At 41.3% G+C, this 18,616-nt stretch overlaps 3 protein-coding genes across 3 annotated transcripts; 1 reads left to right on the top strand and 2 right to left on the bottom strand.

Moving 5' to 3' along the window:
- Positions 1–272: 272 nt before the first annotated feature.
- tmem235b (transmembrane protein 235b) lies at positions 273–6,566 on the bottom strand. The gene is made up of 4 exons (XM_028567731.1): positions 5,843–6,566; positions 5,632–5,712; positions 5,362–5,499; positions 273–1,118 (listed from the first exon to the last, which is right to left on the bottom strand). The coding sequence occupies exons 1-4, from the start codon at positions 6,048–6,050 to the stop codon at positions 889–891; spliced, it is 657 nt and encodes a 218-aa protein (XP_028423532.1). The 5' UTR covers positions 6,051–6,566; the 3' UTR covers positions 273–888.
- Positions 6,567–6,605: 39 nt separating this feature from the next.
- Positions 6,606–12,019, bottom strand: birc5a (baculoviral IAP repeat containing 5a). Its single transcript, XM_028567732.1, has 4 exons — positions 11,723–12,019; positions 10,645–10,754; positions 7,240–7,357; positions 6,606–6,897 (listed from the first exon to the last, which is right to left on the bottom strand). The coding sequence occupies exons 1-4, from the start codon at positions 11,828–11,830 to the stop codon at positions 6,805–6,807; spliced, it is 429 nt and encodes a 142-aa protein (XP_028423533.1). The 5' UTR covers positions 11,831–12,019; the 3' UTR covers positions 6,606–6,804.
- A 297-nt stretch (positions 12,020–12,316) lies between these two features.
- faap100 (FA core complex associated protein 100) lies at positions 12,317–16,746 on the top strand. Its single transcript, XM_028567934.1, has 8 exons — positions 12,317–12,756; positions 12,886–13,004; positions 13,183–14,060; positions 14,430–14,586; positions 14,799–15,732; positions 15,826–15,948; positions 16,216–16,302; positions 16,419–16,746. The coding sequence occupies exons 1-8, from the start codon at positions 12,604–12,606 to the stop codon at positions 16,548–16,550; spliced, it is 2,583 nt and encodes an 860-aa protein (XP_028423735.1). The 5' UTR covers positions 12,317–12,603; the 3' UTR covers positions 16,551–16,746.
- The last annotated feature ends 1,870 nt before the right edge of the window (positions 16,747–18,616 follow it).

Raw genomic sequence — 18,616 nt, 5'->3', positions numbered from 1 at the left:
CTTTAACCTGCTATTATAAGCCCTGAAAATAATTTTGTCTAAGTTTATCTTTTTTGTATGCAAATGTTGCAGTTTTCTGGGCAGCAAACATAGGAGTACACAGAGATGTAGCTTCTCTCTCTCTCTCTCTCTCTCTCCACTGGGAAACATTGCCAAATTTAAGAAACCAACACTGACATACTTGCGGAAGGAAAGACATTTGGGACGGATGAAATTGAAACATCTGATCAAATTCATGTTAAAAAACAACTGTTCCAGTAACTGGTTACAAAGAAAAAAACACTGATACACAGACTGCCGTGTTAGTACTGAAGGAACATGGGAACAGTTAGTACTCTGAGAAATCAATCGTAAGATCAATGGGCTCAAAATACAGACAATAAGTTGCTGCAGTAGTGTAACATTTCGCTGCAGTCACCTGGAACACATTGCACATTTTCAATAGAAAAACTAACATGTCATCAAATATACAATACACCACTTTTAGGTTTCCAAGATTCAAAAACACAAATACAGCTTACATCAAATGAATTGGCATGATTAAAAATATAGACAATATAACATGTGAGAATACGTATCGTATAGGATTTTAAATTGTGAGCTCCTCAGTTTAGTTTAGGACAGATTTAATATCTACAGTAGACAATAACATGGTCAGATGCGCTGACAGTGGATATAAGGAGCCACTTCAATTCTGACCACAAGAGGGCGCAATTAGCCAAAACATCTGTAGCTCAACATTTGTATTTTGTGAGAGCCTTAATAGTGCCCAGCTACTGTTTGTTACCTTGTTCTAAGGCACAACCACATGCCAGCAACACACGCAGTTCAGTACAGTTCAATTGTCAACCCCTTCTGAATGTGTCGGATCCAGTGTAGAGGCTTGTGTCAGGCCACGGTGGAACTGCTTTGCTGCAGCTTGGCCATTCTCGCAGCCACGAGGAGCAGTACGCCGGTGAGGAGCTCCAGACTGTAGGAGAGCCAGGCCAGACCCAGAGACCAGCCGAAGGAGGTGTGAATATAGGCCAGACCCTCCGCCCCCACCTGCCTCGTCGTCTCAGCCAGGGCCTTGTCCGAGTAGATGATGTAGAGGCTCACACCACACAGCGTCAGCAGACCTGGAGAGATGCATTACACATACATTTCACTTTTCTTTTTTTAAAGAAATATTTATGTTTTTAGGCACAAACACTTAAGACTTTTTTTAGGCAATACACATGCCGGCATTGTTCTTCAGCAATTATAAAGTGGAAATTTGTCAGCCAGTCTCAGAGTTCCGTGCTGAGAGCACATCAATAAAACCAGCAATAACATCATGCCATTAGCCACCCAAAATCTCATATTGCGAGAGACAGGAAATGTACTGACGTACGTGTTGTCTGCTTACACAACATCCCAGTCATCAGAGACTAGACCGAGACACGCACAAACCCACACAGTCCCATCAAGTTTCATAGTGTTGCTATTGGAAACCCTTTTAATGTTGTCAGCTTGCTACTGGTTTTAAGGGGATGCAAGTGGAGCGCAGAGGCTACCCAGGGCGAGACTAATAATAATTTTATCACAATTACACCCCAAGGTGCTATGGGCTCAGAGAACTAGGAGGAAGCTGCATCTGATGTCTCATTTGTATGCGGAGAAACACAAACGGAGCAACAGACCTGAAACTGCCTCACATACTGTAGAAAGGACTACTATTACAAGCTACTATAGCTGAAAGGTGTTATTGGTGGACAACAGCAACAATTGTGATTATTGATAAATCTTTTAAAATGACGATTACCTCTGACCAATAAGTAGTCCGACTTTGCAGTGATACTCCACCTCCTAATATAGGCTCAGCTTGCATGAAACCTCGACGGAGGTGGTACAAAAAAACAACTTTTGCTAATGGAAAACCAATAAAGAGCGAGTCAGGTAGAGTTGCGTTGAGCCGTGCCATGCAGTGGAAAAGCGGCATTAGTCTGTTTTTTCCCCTTATTTTCCTTTAATTAGTCACAGCAGCTTTTCAAGGCATGATCACACTCTCGCCCTCTCACTTTTGGTGTTAACATGCATTTCCTGGTTGTATAAGGGGTTTATGATGCACTCTGAAAATGCTCGATATTTAATTATTTAATTAGCGAATACTTGCCACGGAATGTAATTAAATAATAGAATTTCAAGAGCGGAAGAAGGAAACCAAATTTGGGGGACAACAAAGAGACCATGAACAAAGAAACGCCTGGCTCGAAGGCTGGGACAGTTTAAAAGTCGGGCAGTCTACAAGTTCACAAGACCACTCCAATCTAATTGAAGCCTTTATTCCATTCCACACATTACCATGTGCTGCTTATTAAAGGGAGAACATAAAGTGTCTTTTTAAGTAAGTGTTGGTCCATCACAAGGTCTTCTTTATGGAGGTCATAAGGCGTTAGCGAGAGAGCAGCCAAGTGATTCAGACAGAAGAGCTCTACCAGATGCTCAGGCACCACCAATAACTTAATTACAGTAAATACCCAGATTAGCATAATAGTGTAAACACGGTTAACGGTAATCTAACTCTCTCAACAACCCACAGTTACATAATTAATTTGATAGTTAAATATTTATCAAGTGGGGTGTGCTTAGAGTAAGCAGTAGGTAAAAGAAAGACTTTGTTTCTGTTGTTATTGTTGTTGATAAATCTATACGACCTCTTAACACAAGCAGTTGTGTGTAGTTTTATTTGCGATACGAACATCATATTTATTTTTTGCCTAAAACAAGTACCCTCTGTCTGTAACTACCAGCTATAGTTCTCTTTAACTTTTTAAAAAGACTCTGCTACCTTTGTGGCACAGACTCGAAAACCCACACCAAAAGAAACAAGACGCTGGTGTGTAACTAAATCTCAAGTTTATTATGAAAGACTGATCCACCTCTGTTAACTAAATTAGTTTGATTCTGGCTACGACCTTGTTTTAGATGTGATAACCAGGTTGTTGGGCTACATGGCAGTTTTTGGCAATATTTAGAGTCAGCCCCTTTACATTTGTGGTGTCTTAATGGATGCTGCTTTCCTCAGCTGCAGCCCGAAAGCCTTTTCAAGGTAAGCAGGTCATCATGCTGAGTGCTGGGACGGGAACTTATCCATTTGAACAAAAAAAGATACGAGTACGACATATGCTATTGCTTTAAAGAGAATTATGTTTTCCACATGTGCAGCAGTAGCTGTAAAAAGATAGACCTTCCTCCTAATCTAAACACCTTTCAGTGTTTGTGTTCTGGGGCTTTCAAATGAGAGGATGGTGGAGAAAATCACAAACTCAATAAAGAGCATTTATTTTGAGAAATGCTGTATATACTATTATTAGGGATAATCAACCTTCATATCTATATCTATCTAATTGTAAAAAATACAGTTCCTTTCACTCTCATAAAAGGATAATATGGAACTGTATTTTTACAATTATGATCATATCATTGTGCAAAAAATAGTAGTGATTCCAAACAGATAATTGAAAATGTACACAATTATTTATTGACTGATATGACACACAGTTGAACAGTTTACAGTTTTTTTTTTTTTTTTTTTTTTTTTTAAATCATTTAATAAGACTGTCCTCCCTTGTTTGTACAAGTAGCTTGCGACCCATTGTTAGGTGGGGGTGCTAATTTAGGAAACGCTGTGGGTCGTATAAGAGGGTCGGAACAAACAACCTATGTTGTATGGGTGGAGGACTTGTTGGATTTTGCCATATGCACCAATAGAGAAAAACAGTGATACTGATTTTAAACACATCGCCAACCACCCTTTTTGTTTAATAAACAACTTCTAAAAGACATGACGTAAGTCTCTTGTCTGGTTAGTTGCAGTGCATAGATTCTATATCCCACATCAACCACCAAGTTAATGGCCCAGCATGTGCAGGTTTCGGGAGGTCTTAACAAGTGCTATCCTCAACTTTCCAACACAAACGATATGAAATGAAATACAGAACATTAGAGAGATGCAAATTTGAGCTGCAATCGTTTGCGAAGCATATTTACCTCCCCAAAGATCAATTAAAGCGCTCATAACCCATCTGACCAAGTACAGGATGAAGCCTTCTGACGTAACAGCAACAAAAGACACACACACACACACACACACACACACACACACACACACACACACACACACACACACACACACACACAGTTGGGTGATAATAAACGCCAGTTCCTATGGCCACATGAGATCAATAACTATAAGCGAGGCCAATTTCAGCCCTGCACATGAAATGCTCCCACCTGCACAAATTAAACACATGGCCTTGCTTTGCTGCCACAACCCAACCATATATACATTCCGCCAAACCCTCCACAGCTTTCTAGTGTTTCCACTTTCTTCTGTGATATTAAATGTTGTTCAACCGTAAATCACCGCCACATTGATTGTGACCATTTTCTGATCTAAACCAATAAAAAGTATCTGTTCTTTGCTTTTTGATCATTCTGCTTCAGCACTTGCCTTGTGCTGAAATGTGCTATATAAATAAAATCGCCTTGCCTTGCTTCTGTTTCAATCCGAACATCAAATAAAGAAAAAAAATACTAACAAATTGACTTAATTTTATTATAATTAACTGTGTTGCAGTTACCATATTCTTTGACTTAAATGCTTTGTTTGACCAAATCAAACCCTAAGAACTAAGTTTTAACTTTATGCAAAAAGAGTGCCTTGGACCGGTCTTTTTTTAACTAAGTTTCCAATGTCTTTACATTTTTAAAGCAATAGGAGTACATTTCTATCCACAGGTACCACTACAACACTAAATGTATGAAAGGAAAATGCTATTTACAATGTGGGGAAAAGTGTGAGAGCTATCCTGTCCCTCACCGCACACAGCCATTTGAGTGAAATGAGCTTCAACACTAACCTGACTCCGCCAGATGGATTGCTTCGCATTTGCGAGTGGAAAACTGGAGCTCGCGAGATCAGGACGGTCTCATTGCCTATCACGACAATTGACACCTTTATACCACTTTTTTTTTTTTTTTTTTTTTTAAATGATCCAAAAGCAGAATTGCATTGATGTGTACCGCTCTCTTGCACTTACTATTAAAACCACCTTACCTACAAGCTTAGTGGCAATAACGTGTAACTTCAATGTTTCAACCACGATTAAATCTTAAATGTGATAAAAGCAGCATCGTCTTCTGCATGATAGAAAACACAGGCCCAGTAGTTGTGAGAGAGCATTGTCCCTACTGCATAGCTGGATACTCCCTGCTCTATCTTTCGAAGCTCTTTGAATTAGTAATTGTTGCACTGATTGATCTTGGTGGTCAGTGCTGCTGGAGATGGATAGATAAACTGAGAGGAGACCTGAGTGAAGGAACTGAACCTTAACTTACTGCAGATGAAGAAGTAGGAGGCTGTGCCGGTGAGGAGGACGGGGCTCCGAGCCAGGGAGCTGACCAATCCACAGATGCCACCAAACAGCAACAGGACCAGGCTGAAGGGAAGCACCACCACTATTGCACTGTGCATGCCTGCACACAGATAACACAAAAACAGATGGATTATAGAGCAGCTGTGGAGTTATTGCTGTCTTGACAATGATACTTCATTAGCAGAGCAGGTTATGAGCACAGGGTTTCATCAAAGATGGAGGAGAGACTCACGCAGCATGAGCAGCTCAGTCTCCGTGTACTTGGAGGAGTCAGCTGGGAAGGAGTCAATAGAGTCTGTGGTCATCTTCCCACCTAGATGTCACAATCAAAAACACCCAAGTCATAAACCTATCTGCAATTTCACTCAATTACTAATTAGGTTATTAAATACAGCACCATAACCTCAATCATTATGAGAGAGAGTTATGGAAAAGTAGCCTACCTTCGTTGATGCTCCACAGTCCCGAGTGGGAGCTCATGTTCTCAAAGTCGCTTGTATTCGTAGGATTCATCTCTATGATGTACCAATATTCGGTTCCGAGGGAAGTCGCCAAAAAAGCGAAGCTCAGAATTCCGCAGATGCCGGCTGCGATCACCAGAGAGCCAAAGGTTACCTTCATCCTGCACAGTTGAGGGTTTAATTCACGCATAACGGTGATGGCTTGGACTCGTGCGTAACGCGGGTTTTGTGGCTTTGAGCAAGTCTTTCACGTTGACGCGCTCATTACGAGACGTGCAGTAAGTTCAGACAATAGTACGGTCGCCGGTCGAGGCTGTAGTTAAAATATACAGGATGGAGATGAACCTATCCCAGAGTTGCGCGAGGATGAGGAGAGCCTTACTGAACAGCAGCAGCTTCTGTCTGGGAGGGACTTGGATTCATTCGGGAGGCGCACACGATTATAAAAGGCATGCAGGGAGAGAATAATGGGAGGAAAATGGGCAGAGTCTACAATCAGCTGCGCTTTAACAAAATAATTGACAGAATAAGCATACGTCTTTGCAGCACCACTGGACGGATCAGTCCAAGAATACATCACCAAAGCGATGGTATATTCCACAGTAAAGATGACAAAATAAAACCCTTTAGGTGTATGGGTTGTATAGCTTTCCTCTTGCTAGTTTCATCAGGCTCACCTAGATGCTACACATTAGTACATTTCCCATCAAATACCACCCCCCACACTCAAATTAATAAATCAGTGTAACCAGACTGAATAAGTTTAATGAATAAAAAACATATATAAAGTGAAAACAGTAAAGATGACAGATATGCCACATGTTACAAAGAAGACATAAAGGAAACAAGGAAATAAGTCCAGTGAGAGAAACCAGTCAGTCAGCCAGCAACAATGAATCTTTCACACACAGCGCCCACTTCATTCATTTGCATCTATTATGGTGTCACTCTTCGCCCATGGCTGTCTTGATTATATCGGCTCTTCTCAGTTTTGCTGCCTCTTCAAACTTGGTGATGCTCTCATTACAGGATTTGTTCTGCGAGTGGAGGAAATGAAATCTGGATCAGACATAATGTTCTCACAGGAAATGAGTTAACGGATGGAGATCTTAGTCGCGCTGTACATCGCAACTATTGATTTAAACTTGTTTCTTGTAGGCTGCCAACTTCACACCTGGCCAGGGATTATGGATGGAAAAATAAATACTGAATGAATAAATAACTTTTGAAGACATGTAAGAATAAAACATGAAACGCTAAAAGACGAGATTGGAAAAGTATGTTGGCAGTTACATAGTTTTATCCAACAGTCAATTGATTAAATGATGCATCATATAAGTCAGTAATGGGAAATTTAAGGAGTTCTCTGAAGAACATACAATGATGAACTTCTGCCTCTCCTTCTGTAGTTTCAAGAAGTCCTCCACAGTCAGTTCTTCTACTTTCTTCTTCAGGGCGATGAATTGGCACGACGGTGAATGAGACTTGTGCTCCTTTCTGGCAACAAAACGAGACAATGATGAGGGGGAGCAAATATTTCAGACACGCATATGGAAGGAATGGACATAGTACCAGGCACTGTACTTTTTCTACATCATCCATGGGCGTCATTTAAAGCAAATATAGATGTGGGAAACACCTGTACAGCATGTTTCAGTAAAGCTTCATATGGCTGTGATGTAATCCCATGGCATGTCATTTTCTGAAGCGCTCTAACGCTTCTTGATCAAAACTACATTATTTACGTAAAGTAAGGTTTCTGCTCGGAAATGAATAGTCTGTTTCCGATACAAGTCTGCTTACTGTGGAGAAAACAATAGAATAACACTAAATAATATACACCATCTTGTAAACAGTGATTAAACAATAAATGTTGCCATTTCAATGACCATGAATATAAAAGGAAAAATGTACATAGTTACAAAGAGTTGAGATAGTTCATGTCTGAAGTGCTGCGGCAACAGTCACAAACACTGAATAATGATGTAACACACCAAGGAGGAAAGTCTTGAGAATTATAACATAAGTGGGAAATGTGGTCAAAAGTATAAGCAATATAAAGAAAACTCCAGCTACCTTTCACCTGGCTGCATAGGCTTTTCCAGTGTTACGGCAAAATCTGTGACCCACCAGAATGTGTCACTGTAGAGCTGGTCTACCGGCCGTAAATCATTTTGTGACTTGGTCAAACCCGGGCAAAGGCATTAATAAAAACTATATAAAAATAGCGTTCTTTTAACTGTACAGTCCCTCCAGAAAAACGCGATTATGCGATCGCATAATTCAATGCATAATCAGCCAAAGTCCGCATATTTATGCGGGGGCCGCATTTTTTCAAATACGCCGCACTTTCACCGCATAAATTGCCGATTTCTTGCATGATTTCATAATCCCCGCATTTTCGTTGCAAAAACGTCAAATATATATTAGCAGAAAGTTGAAAAATGTTGCATTTACTTCACACAAGAGCAGCCATTTTCCCCTGTTGCCATGGGAACGTTATGAAGTGACGTAATTACGCGACGTGAACATCATCGAAAAGCAGGGTGTTGAGGGGATACTTTTTTTTTCATCAAACCGCAGTTTTTGCAAGTTCCTGCAATTTTTGCAAGTTCCCGCAATTTTATTAAATATAATTGCATAAATATCCCGCATATTCCATCTCATTTTTTAAGAAAACATGCTGCATAATCAAGGATTTTTGCCCACAACAATCACAAAAAAACTCTGCATTTACTGTTACAGGTCATTTAGGATCCTCAGATGAAAAATTACACAGTTCCAGAAACATTTTAAAGTTACATATTGTCACTTTAAAAAAAAATTTTTTAATTCATTAGTCCATTAGTTGTATCATCGGATCTTGATTTTGTTACCAGTCAGCCAAAAAGGGAAAACTGTCCCTGGGTCAAAAGAGCTGCCTCAAAATGCATTTATGAATAATTTTCTGTTAAAAACATATTTGGCCAGTTTCAAAGTTTATAAAGGTACTCCACATATTTTACACATTAAAGCTACATTGTGTAAGAATTCCTCCCATCTAGCGGTGGAATTGTATATGACAACCAACTGAATATTACTTTCCAGCCCTTCCTCCTACGGTGGCCGAACCCGAAATTAGCTCTCTCCATCGTTTACACGCAGCTGTTCTAGCCACTCCAATATTAACTTTGGTCTTGTTGCTTTGCCTGTCGCGTTGTCGTTTTAATTCTCTTTTTCGCTTCCCTGGCGAGTAATCTCCCCCTGGCATTCATCACGGTGCCAATAGGTGTAAGTGGGCGGAAGGCCGAGGTATGTCCCTCTTTGGCTAATGTATTTTAAAAGATGGAGGCGCTACATGGCTGCCGTCATTCGAGCGAGTCGCTCGTATGTATTCTGAATGTCAGATTCTATGCTTACGAGAATACTTTGATTAGTTGGTGGAAGTCATTACACATGAATGAGCACATATTTGTCAAAGAACAAAAAGGGTTTTTTGTAAAGAATCAACTCAAAAAAGTACACAATGTAGGTTTAGGATCAGTTTCTTAGTCATGTTAAGTATCACTCAGCCAGCAAAAGCAGTAATGTCTTCTGAAGATTTCTGAAGTCTAAGAAAATAACCTTGATGACGATGTCTTGAAGACTACACATTTTTAATGCAAAGTCTGTGTTAACGTGGCATTTACAAGATGTGGCTGTTTACCAGGCAGAGAGGGTCTAAAAAAAAAAAGACGCTATAATTTTGCATTATGGGAAATCAGGGGGTCCAGTGTACCCATAATAAGAAAAAAAAGGTTAAGGTATCTCTATGACCATTCTTTGTTAAATCTGTCTCTTATAAGCCCTCTAACTTTATGGAAGTGAAATTTTGAATTGCCGGAGTGCTCCTTTACCTTATATGCTTATACTGATTATATATTTTACTCTACAACCTACTTGATTACTTTGCTATTTGTGCATATAATTATGTTGTGCGATTGCTTGTTGAGCTATTTGTCATTTTACCCTGCTGAGTAATATTACATTGTACAGAGTCAACCTATTTCTCTAGAGATAAGACTAATTAGAAAAATAAGATTAAAAAGGTATTGTGGAGGATTTTCCCGAATTTTAGAAAAGAACCGCCCTCTGTACTTTTTGAAAAAATGCACATGTGCAACACTGCCTGCTCCCGAGAAGGAACGCCTATTAAACGTGTGCACGAGAGTGCACTGTTTACAAGTTGCTGTCGGACTCGGCATGGCTTATACAAGCCTACTTTCCAAAAAGAGGATTGGCACTTTTTCACAAATTGAGATGTTTACCGTGTGTGCGCGGTGCGTGACTTGTGCCAGGGTTAGCATCGCTAATCATAGCTTACATCAACTTTTACTAGCAGTGATTTTAAATGGATTTCTCCAAATAGCATGCCAAACTTTACCTGTGGAGTAGGAACTTCACGACTGAGGCATCAGTGGGAAGCCCAACCTGTGCTTTAAGCGCACGCCAGCGTGTGAAATATTCTCCCAAAAGCTTCAATGCTTCAATGAACGGCTGAAACTGTAGCTCAAGCTCACCACACATATACACCTGAAAGCTAGGGACGTGCACGTACAACGGCCTTACGTAAACATATCACCAGAATGATTGACAACTAGGAGGACCAATAGTCTTGATGATCCACCCGGAAAAAGAAAATCCTCCACTATACCATTAACATAAATTTAACATAACATAAATTGATTAAGAAATGAAGCTGCATAAATCTCCTGTCCTTTTATTTGCGTTTCTGACCCATGAGCCTACTAATGTGCTTATCTTACTCCGGGTCGTCCTGCGGTTCCCAGCCCTCCAGCTCTTTGAGGCAGAAGAAACACATGGCGATGTCTGGGCAGTTGTCTGAAGGGGTGTGAATGAAGCCAGCTTTGGCCATCTGGGGAAACAAATTAACAGACCGACCACATTAAAAATAAATAAAATTTGAAATTGTAGCTGTATTTATTGCTTCAAAGATAAGTTGTGAACATTGATTGACAACTACTTTTTTTGGTTCAATCAATATTCCATTACCAAGCAAAAATGTCGACAACTAAAACAATAAGCAGATTAACTGATCAGTAGATCCACAGAAAATAAGAGAAAACGATTGAGTCCTTTTCCAAGCAAAAAAAAGGCAAAGTCTTCAGTTCTTTTTGAGTTTTGGCTGCCTGTCAGACAAAATGACCTTTAAAGATGTCACTGTGGGCTCCAGGTAATTGTGGCATCGTTTGTTGTTGTTTTTTGGCTGGTGAGTGAAGCAAATCTATCAGCCCTTTGCATATTTTACCAGCATTTGACTTTTTAAATGTGATGATTTGCTGCTCTTTTCAGCTCTATATCATTGTAAATTGAGTACCGTTGAGTTTAGGAACTGACAAAACAAACTGAAGAGGTCACATTAGGCCCTTGAAAATTGGGTTTGGCAATTTTTCACAATTTTCTGAACATTGATGGACTAAATGGTTAATGTGTTACTTGAAAACATAACCAAGAAATTAGTCCACAATGAAAATAAACATTAGTTGCACCCCTTCTTACCTATATGAACTAAAGCCAGTGCTTTTAATCAAGTCCTGTGTCTGAGCTCCAGGTTATGCAGGTAACGTTATTCTTTTAAAATCTTAGCTAATAACAATATCAACAATTAACAATATCTACAGCACTTGCTTTGTTATTTGACTTCAAATTAGGGCGACTTTCATTTGTTAAATGAATAAGCAACACAACTTTCAATCTTACATCTGACAGGCCTGTGTTACCAATACCAGTTTCTTACTCTAGCCAGCTAACGTTAGATCTAATTGTTATTGTGTTAGCTAGCTACCGTTAGCCATAGCAAAAGTCAACCGTTTGTTCACTCACGTTCTCCGGGGTACACGAACAGTCTTCGTCGAAGGGCCACCCCTCGAAAGTTTTCAGTCTGTTCTCATAAAAGTACATTCTAATGTCCTCTTCTTTGAATAGTTCCATTGTATTTCGCGTTAAATGTCCTTTGGCTTGAACTAACGTGTTACCACCATAGACAGTATAAAGCCACCGAGCTAAAGGGTGTTTTCAAATTTTGGCGAACGTCCACTTCGACTGTTTTGATTGGTGGATGAAGATCACGAGCGTCCCGTATTTTCTTCTTCGTGGATCAACACCATGAAAAACGCACAGATACTCCATCTAGTGTTGTGGCTTTGTATGGTGTTCGGCTGCGTGCAACATTTTAACGTCAACTTTTACTGGTGCTAAAACTTTGAACATAAAACAAACAACTACAGTAATGTTTAAAAAGGTTTATGAAAGAAGATGGAACACATTTCTCTCGTCGTCTTTCCCTGAACCCAGACAGAAGTTTAAACCATATATATATATATATATATATATATATAAAAACCCCAAACCCACATCCACCGTTTGGCATCACACTTCCGTTTATTTTTCATGGGTAATGTAGTTCTTGGTTGGCCTGGTCCTACCGTCCTACCAGACTCTCGTACATTTCATTTGGAGGGCGGAGCCACGCTAGTTCTTGGTGGTTATTGGTCCAAAACACGACGCGCGGAACTTTGTGAGGACATCCCATCCTCTGTCAACAACCGGTTCAAGACCGCTCAGTTTTGCCCTTATATACTGTCTATGGTTTTGCCTCACATTAGCGCTTGTATAATCCCTCACCTAGTTCACAGCGTTAACAGTGTGTCTGGCGTTACATATGCAGACTAGTCAGTTTCTTTTTCTTCTTCGGTGTTGTGGCCATGGAAGGACGGTGTGCTGTTGAGACTTGGGCAGTTGGCTTGTCAGGAACATCATGCACACCGAGGGTCAAGTTTGGTTTGGGAACAGATGTGTTCCTCTGCACTGGCAGCGACGAGGTCTATGTCTTCAGTACTGAGGAGAGAAAACTCACGGTTAGTTGCGTTAACTCATAATTAAACGCTGATGATCAGGCATCCCAATTACACTGCAAAGCTAGATTACTACTATAACTATGTGTCGACATGTTCTGTATGTTTGACTGTTATGTTGTGGTTTTGCAGGCTGTCCTCCAGTTTCCTGATCCTGTGAGTGACCTGGTTGGAAGTCATGACAAGCAGCTCCTCTATGTAGCCTGTAGGAGCGGAGTTTATTGTGTCAGTTTACAATTTCAGCTATCCAGGTATGAACCTTCACATAGGTGGTCCAGTTTTACTGCAGAACAATAGTTATGTTTAGTCCTCTAGTTCACAGATAATGTAAATAATCATGAATAATAATTACCCTTGTGTTCTAAAAACCTTGCTAAATTGAATCCTCTCAATGCCTCTTCTTACTTATGTGATCTTTCACCTGTGCAGAGCTCCCAGCTCCCCAGCTGATGCATCCTCCAGTCTCGCCGAGCTGAAAATCCCCTCTGAGTTTCTTGTTGTTGCAGAAGAAGGAGTGTTATCAGTGCTCCTCGTCGGCTCTGTGTTCCTGACTCTTTCCCAGACAGACACATCCTGGATGTTGACTCTGTACAAATCCTCAAACTATGAAATGCTCAGTTCATTCAGTCTACCGCTGGTGTCAGGAGTTGAACGCAATGACACTGAGGGAACGACAGCAATGAGAACGAGGCCTGTGCTGATTTGTGTCCATTCTAATGATGCAACACCACCACCTTCATCGGAGGCAACTTTAACTGACGATCACGTCCGCCTCGACCCGGTCCTCTTCAAGCTTCTGTTTGGGGTCGACGCCGCCCTCGCCAAGTCACCAGTCATCCTTTGTGGCCTGCCAGACGGTTGCCTGTGTTTTCTCCCTCTGCGTCTCCCGGGATCGCGGCTCAGAGTCCTGCACAGCCTTGAGCAGCCAGTTGTATTTGTTGGAGCATCTGTTGTCATGGAAAGGGGTCCGGGACATGCACAGTGTTTGGTGGCAGTGGGTGAACTAGGGAAAGTGGTGCTGATCAAAACGGACAAGGGAGGGTCAGAGGGAGGGGGCAACAGAACTGGTTTTATTGAAGGGTGTGTACCTGGGCCTGTCATGTGTGGCTGTGTGGATAAAAACTGTCTTTACTACAGCACTGGGTCAGACCTGCTGGTACTGGATCTATCTGAGGGATTATCTCAGAGAGAAGGCCAAGAAAAGGATGAGGAGACATCCAGGAAGACAGAAGCAGCCCTCCAAAGCCCCACCAGTTTAAATGTGTGTAGAGTTGCTGCCTTGGCTGAGCCTAGATGCAACACTGCAGGTAAACAGGCCTAACATTTAGGCAATAGGTATGGTATGGTTTAGTTAGGGGTCAAGTGTGTTCAAGCGCGCAATGCACCCCCCCCCAACACTAAATTCATGTTATCCTCTTCACAGAGGCCGGTGTGACTTTGACAGAAAATACATGAGAAAATAAGGGTGATATGTGACAGGGATTGATTTGCTGTCCCAAGTCTCTGCATGTTAGTTGACTAATATACAAGCCAGAACAATCTTTCTTTATGCTGTTACATTTTGCATAAAGGTGTGCATCAAGTCTGCAGCAGGCAGTGACCCTCCTTTCCATTTAACTTGCAACCCTTAAGACTAAACTATTAGTTTTTTCCTAATTGCTTTTACCTTTTACCAGGTGAAGTTCAGCTGCTGGGGCTGTCTGTCAGAGGGCAGCTCCAGAGGATTACCTTACCTGCGGGGAGAGAGGATGCAAGGTTGTCCAAGGGGCCTTCTGCTCTGGTGGGACGCAGCGTCAGGGACCTCCTGTCTGCTATCGGGGACGTCTGTGAAAGGTATACGTTTATTGTAGTCAATTTCTTATTTTTATTTATGTTTTCTGCTGTATGAAGGATGTTTTATTCTATTATCTTTCCTGACTCTTGTCATGTGAAGCACAGTGGTCAACTTCTGTTGTGTTTACTTGTGCTATACAAATAAATGAAATGAAATGAAAATAGTTAGTTTTCTGTTGATATACATTTGATTTTCCTTGCTTTCCTTTTAGAGCATCAGTGCTGAAAACTGCCATCAAATCCAAAAACCAAATTCTGAGGCACCTGAATCAGGTGCTTAACATCAGCTTCCTGCTGAAAGCCAGTGCAAGTAGTGAAGAGCATCTTCCCATCCAGGAGAAGCCAATCAGATGTCATGGCGTGACCAGTTGGAGCAGATTGCTTCAAAAAGACTCCCTGAACCTGACATGTGTCCTGGATAATCCAAGTCCTTATATCTTGGAACGCGGCTGGACACTGAGCATCGCTGTATTTCCTCTGTCCTATCCTCCCAGTGCTGGAGGGGAAAGCTCCTCTACAAATTTTTCATTCCCGTTCCACAATCTCCATCCAGGGGAGACTTTAGAAGTGTCGCTGCCCCTAGCAGCCGCAGGCGAAGCATCCTTCCCCATGACCGTGAGCTGCTCACTCATCTTCTCACTCACAAGTCTCCTGGGAGAGGAGGCCGCAAACCTTCCCCGTCTGCAGAGTCGTTGCATCAGTTTGCCCTTAAATGCACTGACAGTGGATTGGTTGCACGTCCTGCAGGTGAACAGTCCCACAGCCACCCATAAAAAGGCCACATCTCAATCCAACAACACGATAGATACCGTCCAATCTTTTTTAAGATCCCGCCGGGTCAGGTGCAGTGGAAGAGGGCAGGGAGGAGGAGAGAGTGCTTCAAAGCCTGAGCGAGAGTATTCAGCAAGTATCCGGGTGTCGTCAGAGTTACTGAGGGATACCCTATTGTTGAAAAGCTCCGATTTGGACACTCACATGCCAAAGTGGCCCCCTCAAAATGTGGGCCTTTCTCTGCTGGAATGGATGTTGTCTGAAGGTCCTGGAGGAGTGACAACGGGACACCAAGGAGACAAGATTGCACTCAGCAGCTCAGTGGTCCATGCTCGAGGGCCAAACGGACACACAGTCAAACTGACGGCAAAAGAGGTAAAGAATGATTAAAACGTATACCCATAAAAGCTTAATTTTAGCTTGTATCATTTCAGTCAAACAAGTAATCGTTGCTTTTTTGTTCTCCAGGTAAATGTAGAAGAGGAGAGCGCAGGGAAGGAGGAGTCCCGGACCGCGGTGGAGGTTCAGGTTGAGAGCTCATCTATAGCAGCAGTGTGTGGACTGCATCATGCTGTGCTGTGCCGGGTACAGGTACAAACACACCCACTGCTAATCTTTTCAGCATTTTCAGAGAAACTTACAGTAGGGTGAGTTTTGTCTGACATCAAATCACACATTTTTTGGGGAGGATTTTAATTGCTTACTCAAAACATCAGCAATCTCGATTATGGAAAGACTAAGTGATACAATCAAACATGTTAGTTGTGGCATTGACAGTTTGGATCGTATGAGAAAGAGACCTAAGTCGTTCTCTTGAATTTCCGTCCGATTCATTGTCTGCTCTGTTCCTTCACACAGACTCTGTTGCAGAGGGCTCCTGAGAAAGCTGCTTCCACAAAGGGGGTCCCGAGTTTAGGTTTAAGACAGGTACTGCAGCGGGCCGAGGTAATTTTGTCCATTAGGGCTGCATTGTCTATGATTGTGTTTACGTCTAAAGTATCTTGGTGTTATTTCTTTTTTTTAATTTCTTTTTCTTCTTTGTCCTCCACCTTTCATGTCAGCACCTGTTGCAGCAGATCCAGCAAAGTCGAATCTCTGGGGCGTTCGGGGTGGGCGTGTCCACAGGGCAGGTGACCCGGTCGCTTCTCAGCGTTTACCGAGAACTCCGAGAAAACCCCCTCCTTATTGTTTAACACTGCTGCCATCGGCCTCGTTCATCGTCACGTGTCCCGTCTTTGCAGATGATGCGTGAAAAATAATGTCCATAATTGTCATTGCTGTGGCAAATGTGCTTTTGTATCACTCTGAATGTTATTGTATTTGTGACTCATTATTTTGCTATTGTACATGCTCTACAGCTCTAAAAATAATAAAGCTTTAAAGCTTCTCTAAGGTCTCATGAGTATTAGTGCTTTGACAGTTTTGTTTAATGCTGCAAGATTAAGCTCTTAATACACAGCCGTGAGTACAATGAATACATGTTTAAATCAGCCACAAGCATAATACAGGCTGCTCTGAATTCAATATTGAAAAGGAACAACCGTTAAGTACAACATAAAGAAAACGTATAATGTTATGTATAAAGTCGAACCTGTTGTTCCTCTTGTTTCTGGATCACTAAGTACAGACACTAGGGCTAGGCAATATATTGATATTATATTGATATCGTGATATGAGACTAGATATCGTCTTAGATTTTGGAAATCGTAATATCTTAAATGGTTAAGTGTTGTCTTTTCCTGGTTTTAAAGGCTGCATTAAAGTAAAGAGATGTCATTTTCTGTGTTACCAGAGTGTTCTAGCTCTTCTATTATTTTTACCTTTACCCACTTGGTCATTATATCCACTTTACTGAAGATTATTTATCTCAAATCTCATTGTGAAGATTTTTTTATAAATAGTCAACCCTATAATATCGCCACAATACATTGAGATATGATAAGAATATCGTGATATCTGATTTTCTCCATATCGCCCAGCCCTAACAGACACATTTTCATCATTAAGAACATGAACGTGTATTCTCTTAATCTCCAGAATAAGAAGGAAAGGCAGCAGGCAGTCCTACCAGGGTCGCTGTGCTCACCATGGCAGTAATAATGATTCCTTTGTGCCGAGCTAAAAACAGCATAAATTCCAGCTAACATCACATCAAAAACTGAAAGCAGCTGCTCCCGCCATGACAAAAACAGTACTTATGGCGCAGACACTTCCTGTTCTTGATCATGCTGTGGCCATCCTGTGGAGAAAAACTTGTTATTCCCAGAAATAGCAACACCTGCTCGCATCAAGGTGACATGTCCACAGCAGCAGCAGCAGGTCCTGACAGGTTGGAGTGTCAGACTGGAGGGAAATCTCTGCTTCCTGTACAGATGCTGACCTCTTGATACTTGTAGCTGTTGTACAACATGGCAGATAACAGTGGACCCTTGAAACAGCAATGAATCTCAGCAATAGCAGACAATGAAGAAGACGTTCCTCCTCTGCTCCGAACGACGAATAACACTGGAGCCTTGAAACGTCAGACGCAATTCACCAGCACCAGCAGATGATGAAGATGGGATGAAGAAGAAAAAAACACTTCCTCTGCTCTAACTAAAGATTCTACCTCTTCACAGATCTCTGAATGCTACTAACACAGCAATGAATTAGAAATATGAAATTATAATACAACATTATTGTAAATAATAAAACACTTGGACAGTACATTGCTTTTGATACCGTGTGTACATTTTACTGCTAATGTGATTGTACTTTTACTTGGGTAAATTGTAAATACAGGGTTTTTACTTAGAGTAGAGTATTTTTTCCTCAAAGTGAAAAATCTCAGTAAGTCCTCCACCATATGGACGGTGTGCTGTTCGACCACTATGACTGTAACTACTGGTTCCCATATTTGTTTTGGCTTGTGAGCCCATACAATTGAAGCAATGTTTACTTGTGACACCTAATCACATGGACATGTCCTGAGTATGGACATGATTGGTAAGCAGTTTAACCAAAGATATGTTTCCTAGACTGTTATTTGAATGTTTCTATGGGCCCCAGAAAGTTGAAAGTATTTCACAAGAGCGCAAAACTTACAGAGATACACATCTTTCTTTCTTATCCCCCTTTGATCATAGTGATGCCTCACATTTAAGATGGGAGCACTGTTGGGAACAACTGGTCTAAGGAGTATGCTTGTATGTGGACGTTAAGCTTCCGGTTATGTTGTTTCTTTGCAGTCAAAGGGAACAAGCTTTTTAAATTATTGTGT

The sequence above is a fragment of the Perca flavescens genome, chromosome 21, assembly GCF_004354835.1.
Source record: "Perca flavescens isolate YP-PL-M2 chromosome 21, PFLA_1.0, whole genome shotgun sequence".
Taxonomy (NCBI): domain Eukaryota; kingdom Metazoa; phylum Chordata; class Actinopteri; order Perciformes; family Percidae; genus Perca; species Perca flavescens.
Note: the sequence above shows the minus strand (reverse complement) of the source record. Positions and strands in the feature narration are given on the sequence as shown.

Coding starts and splice junctions, on each gene's coding strand:
- birc5a (XM_028567732.1), bottom strand. CDS start 11,830: ATGGAACTATTCAAAGAAGAGGACATTAGAATGTACTTTTATGAGAAC. Junction 10,755..11,722: donor GTTCGTGTACCCCGGAGAAC/GTGAGTGAACAA, acceptor TTGTTTCCCCAG/ATGGCCAAAGCTGGCTTCAT. Junction 6,898..7,239: donor AGAGGCAGAAGTTCATCATT/GTATGTTCTTCA, acceptor CTCCACTCGCAG/AACAAATCCTGTAATGAGAG.
- tmem235b (XM_028567731.1), bottom strand. CDS start 6,050: ATGCGTGAATTAAACCCTCAACTGTGCAGGATGAAGGTAACCTTTGGC. Junction 5,713..5,842: donor ACTGTGGAGCATCAACGAAG/GTAGGCTACTTT, acceptor TGTGACATCTAG/GTGGGAAGATGACCACAGAC. Junction 5,500..5,631: donor GACTGAGCTGCTCATGCTGC/GTGAGTCTCTCC, acceptor ATCTGTGTGCAG/GCATGCACAGTGCAATAGTG.
- faap100 (XM_028567934.1), top strand. CDS start 12,604: ATGGAAGGACGGTGTGCTGTTGAGACTTGGGCAGTTGGCTTGTCAGGA. Junction 12,757..12,885: donor CTGAGGAGAGAAAACTCACG/GTTAGTTGCGTT, acceptor GTGGTTTTGCAG/GCTGTCCTCCAGTTTCCTGA. Junction 15,733..15,825: donor TCAAACTGACGGCAAAAGAG/GTAAAGAATGAT, acceptor TTTGTTCTCCAG/GTAAATGTAGAAGAGGAGAG.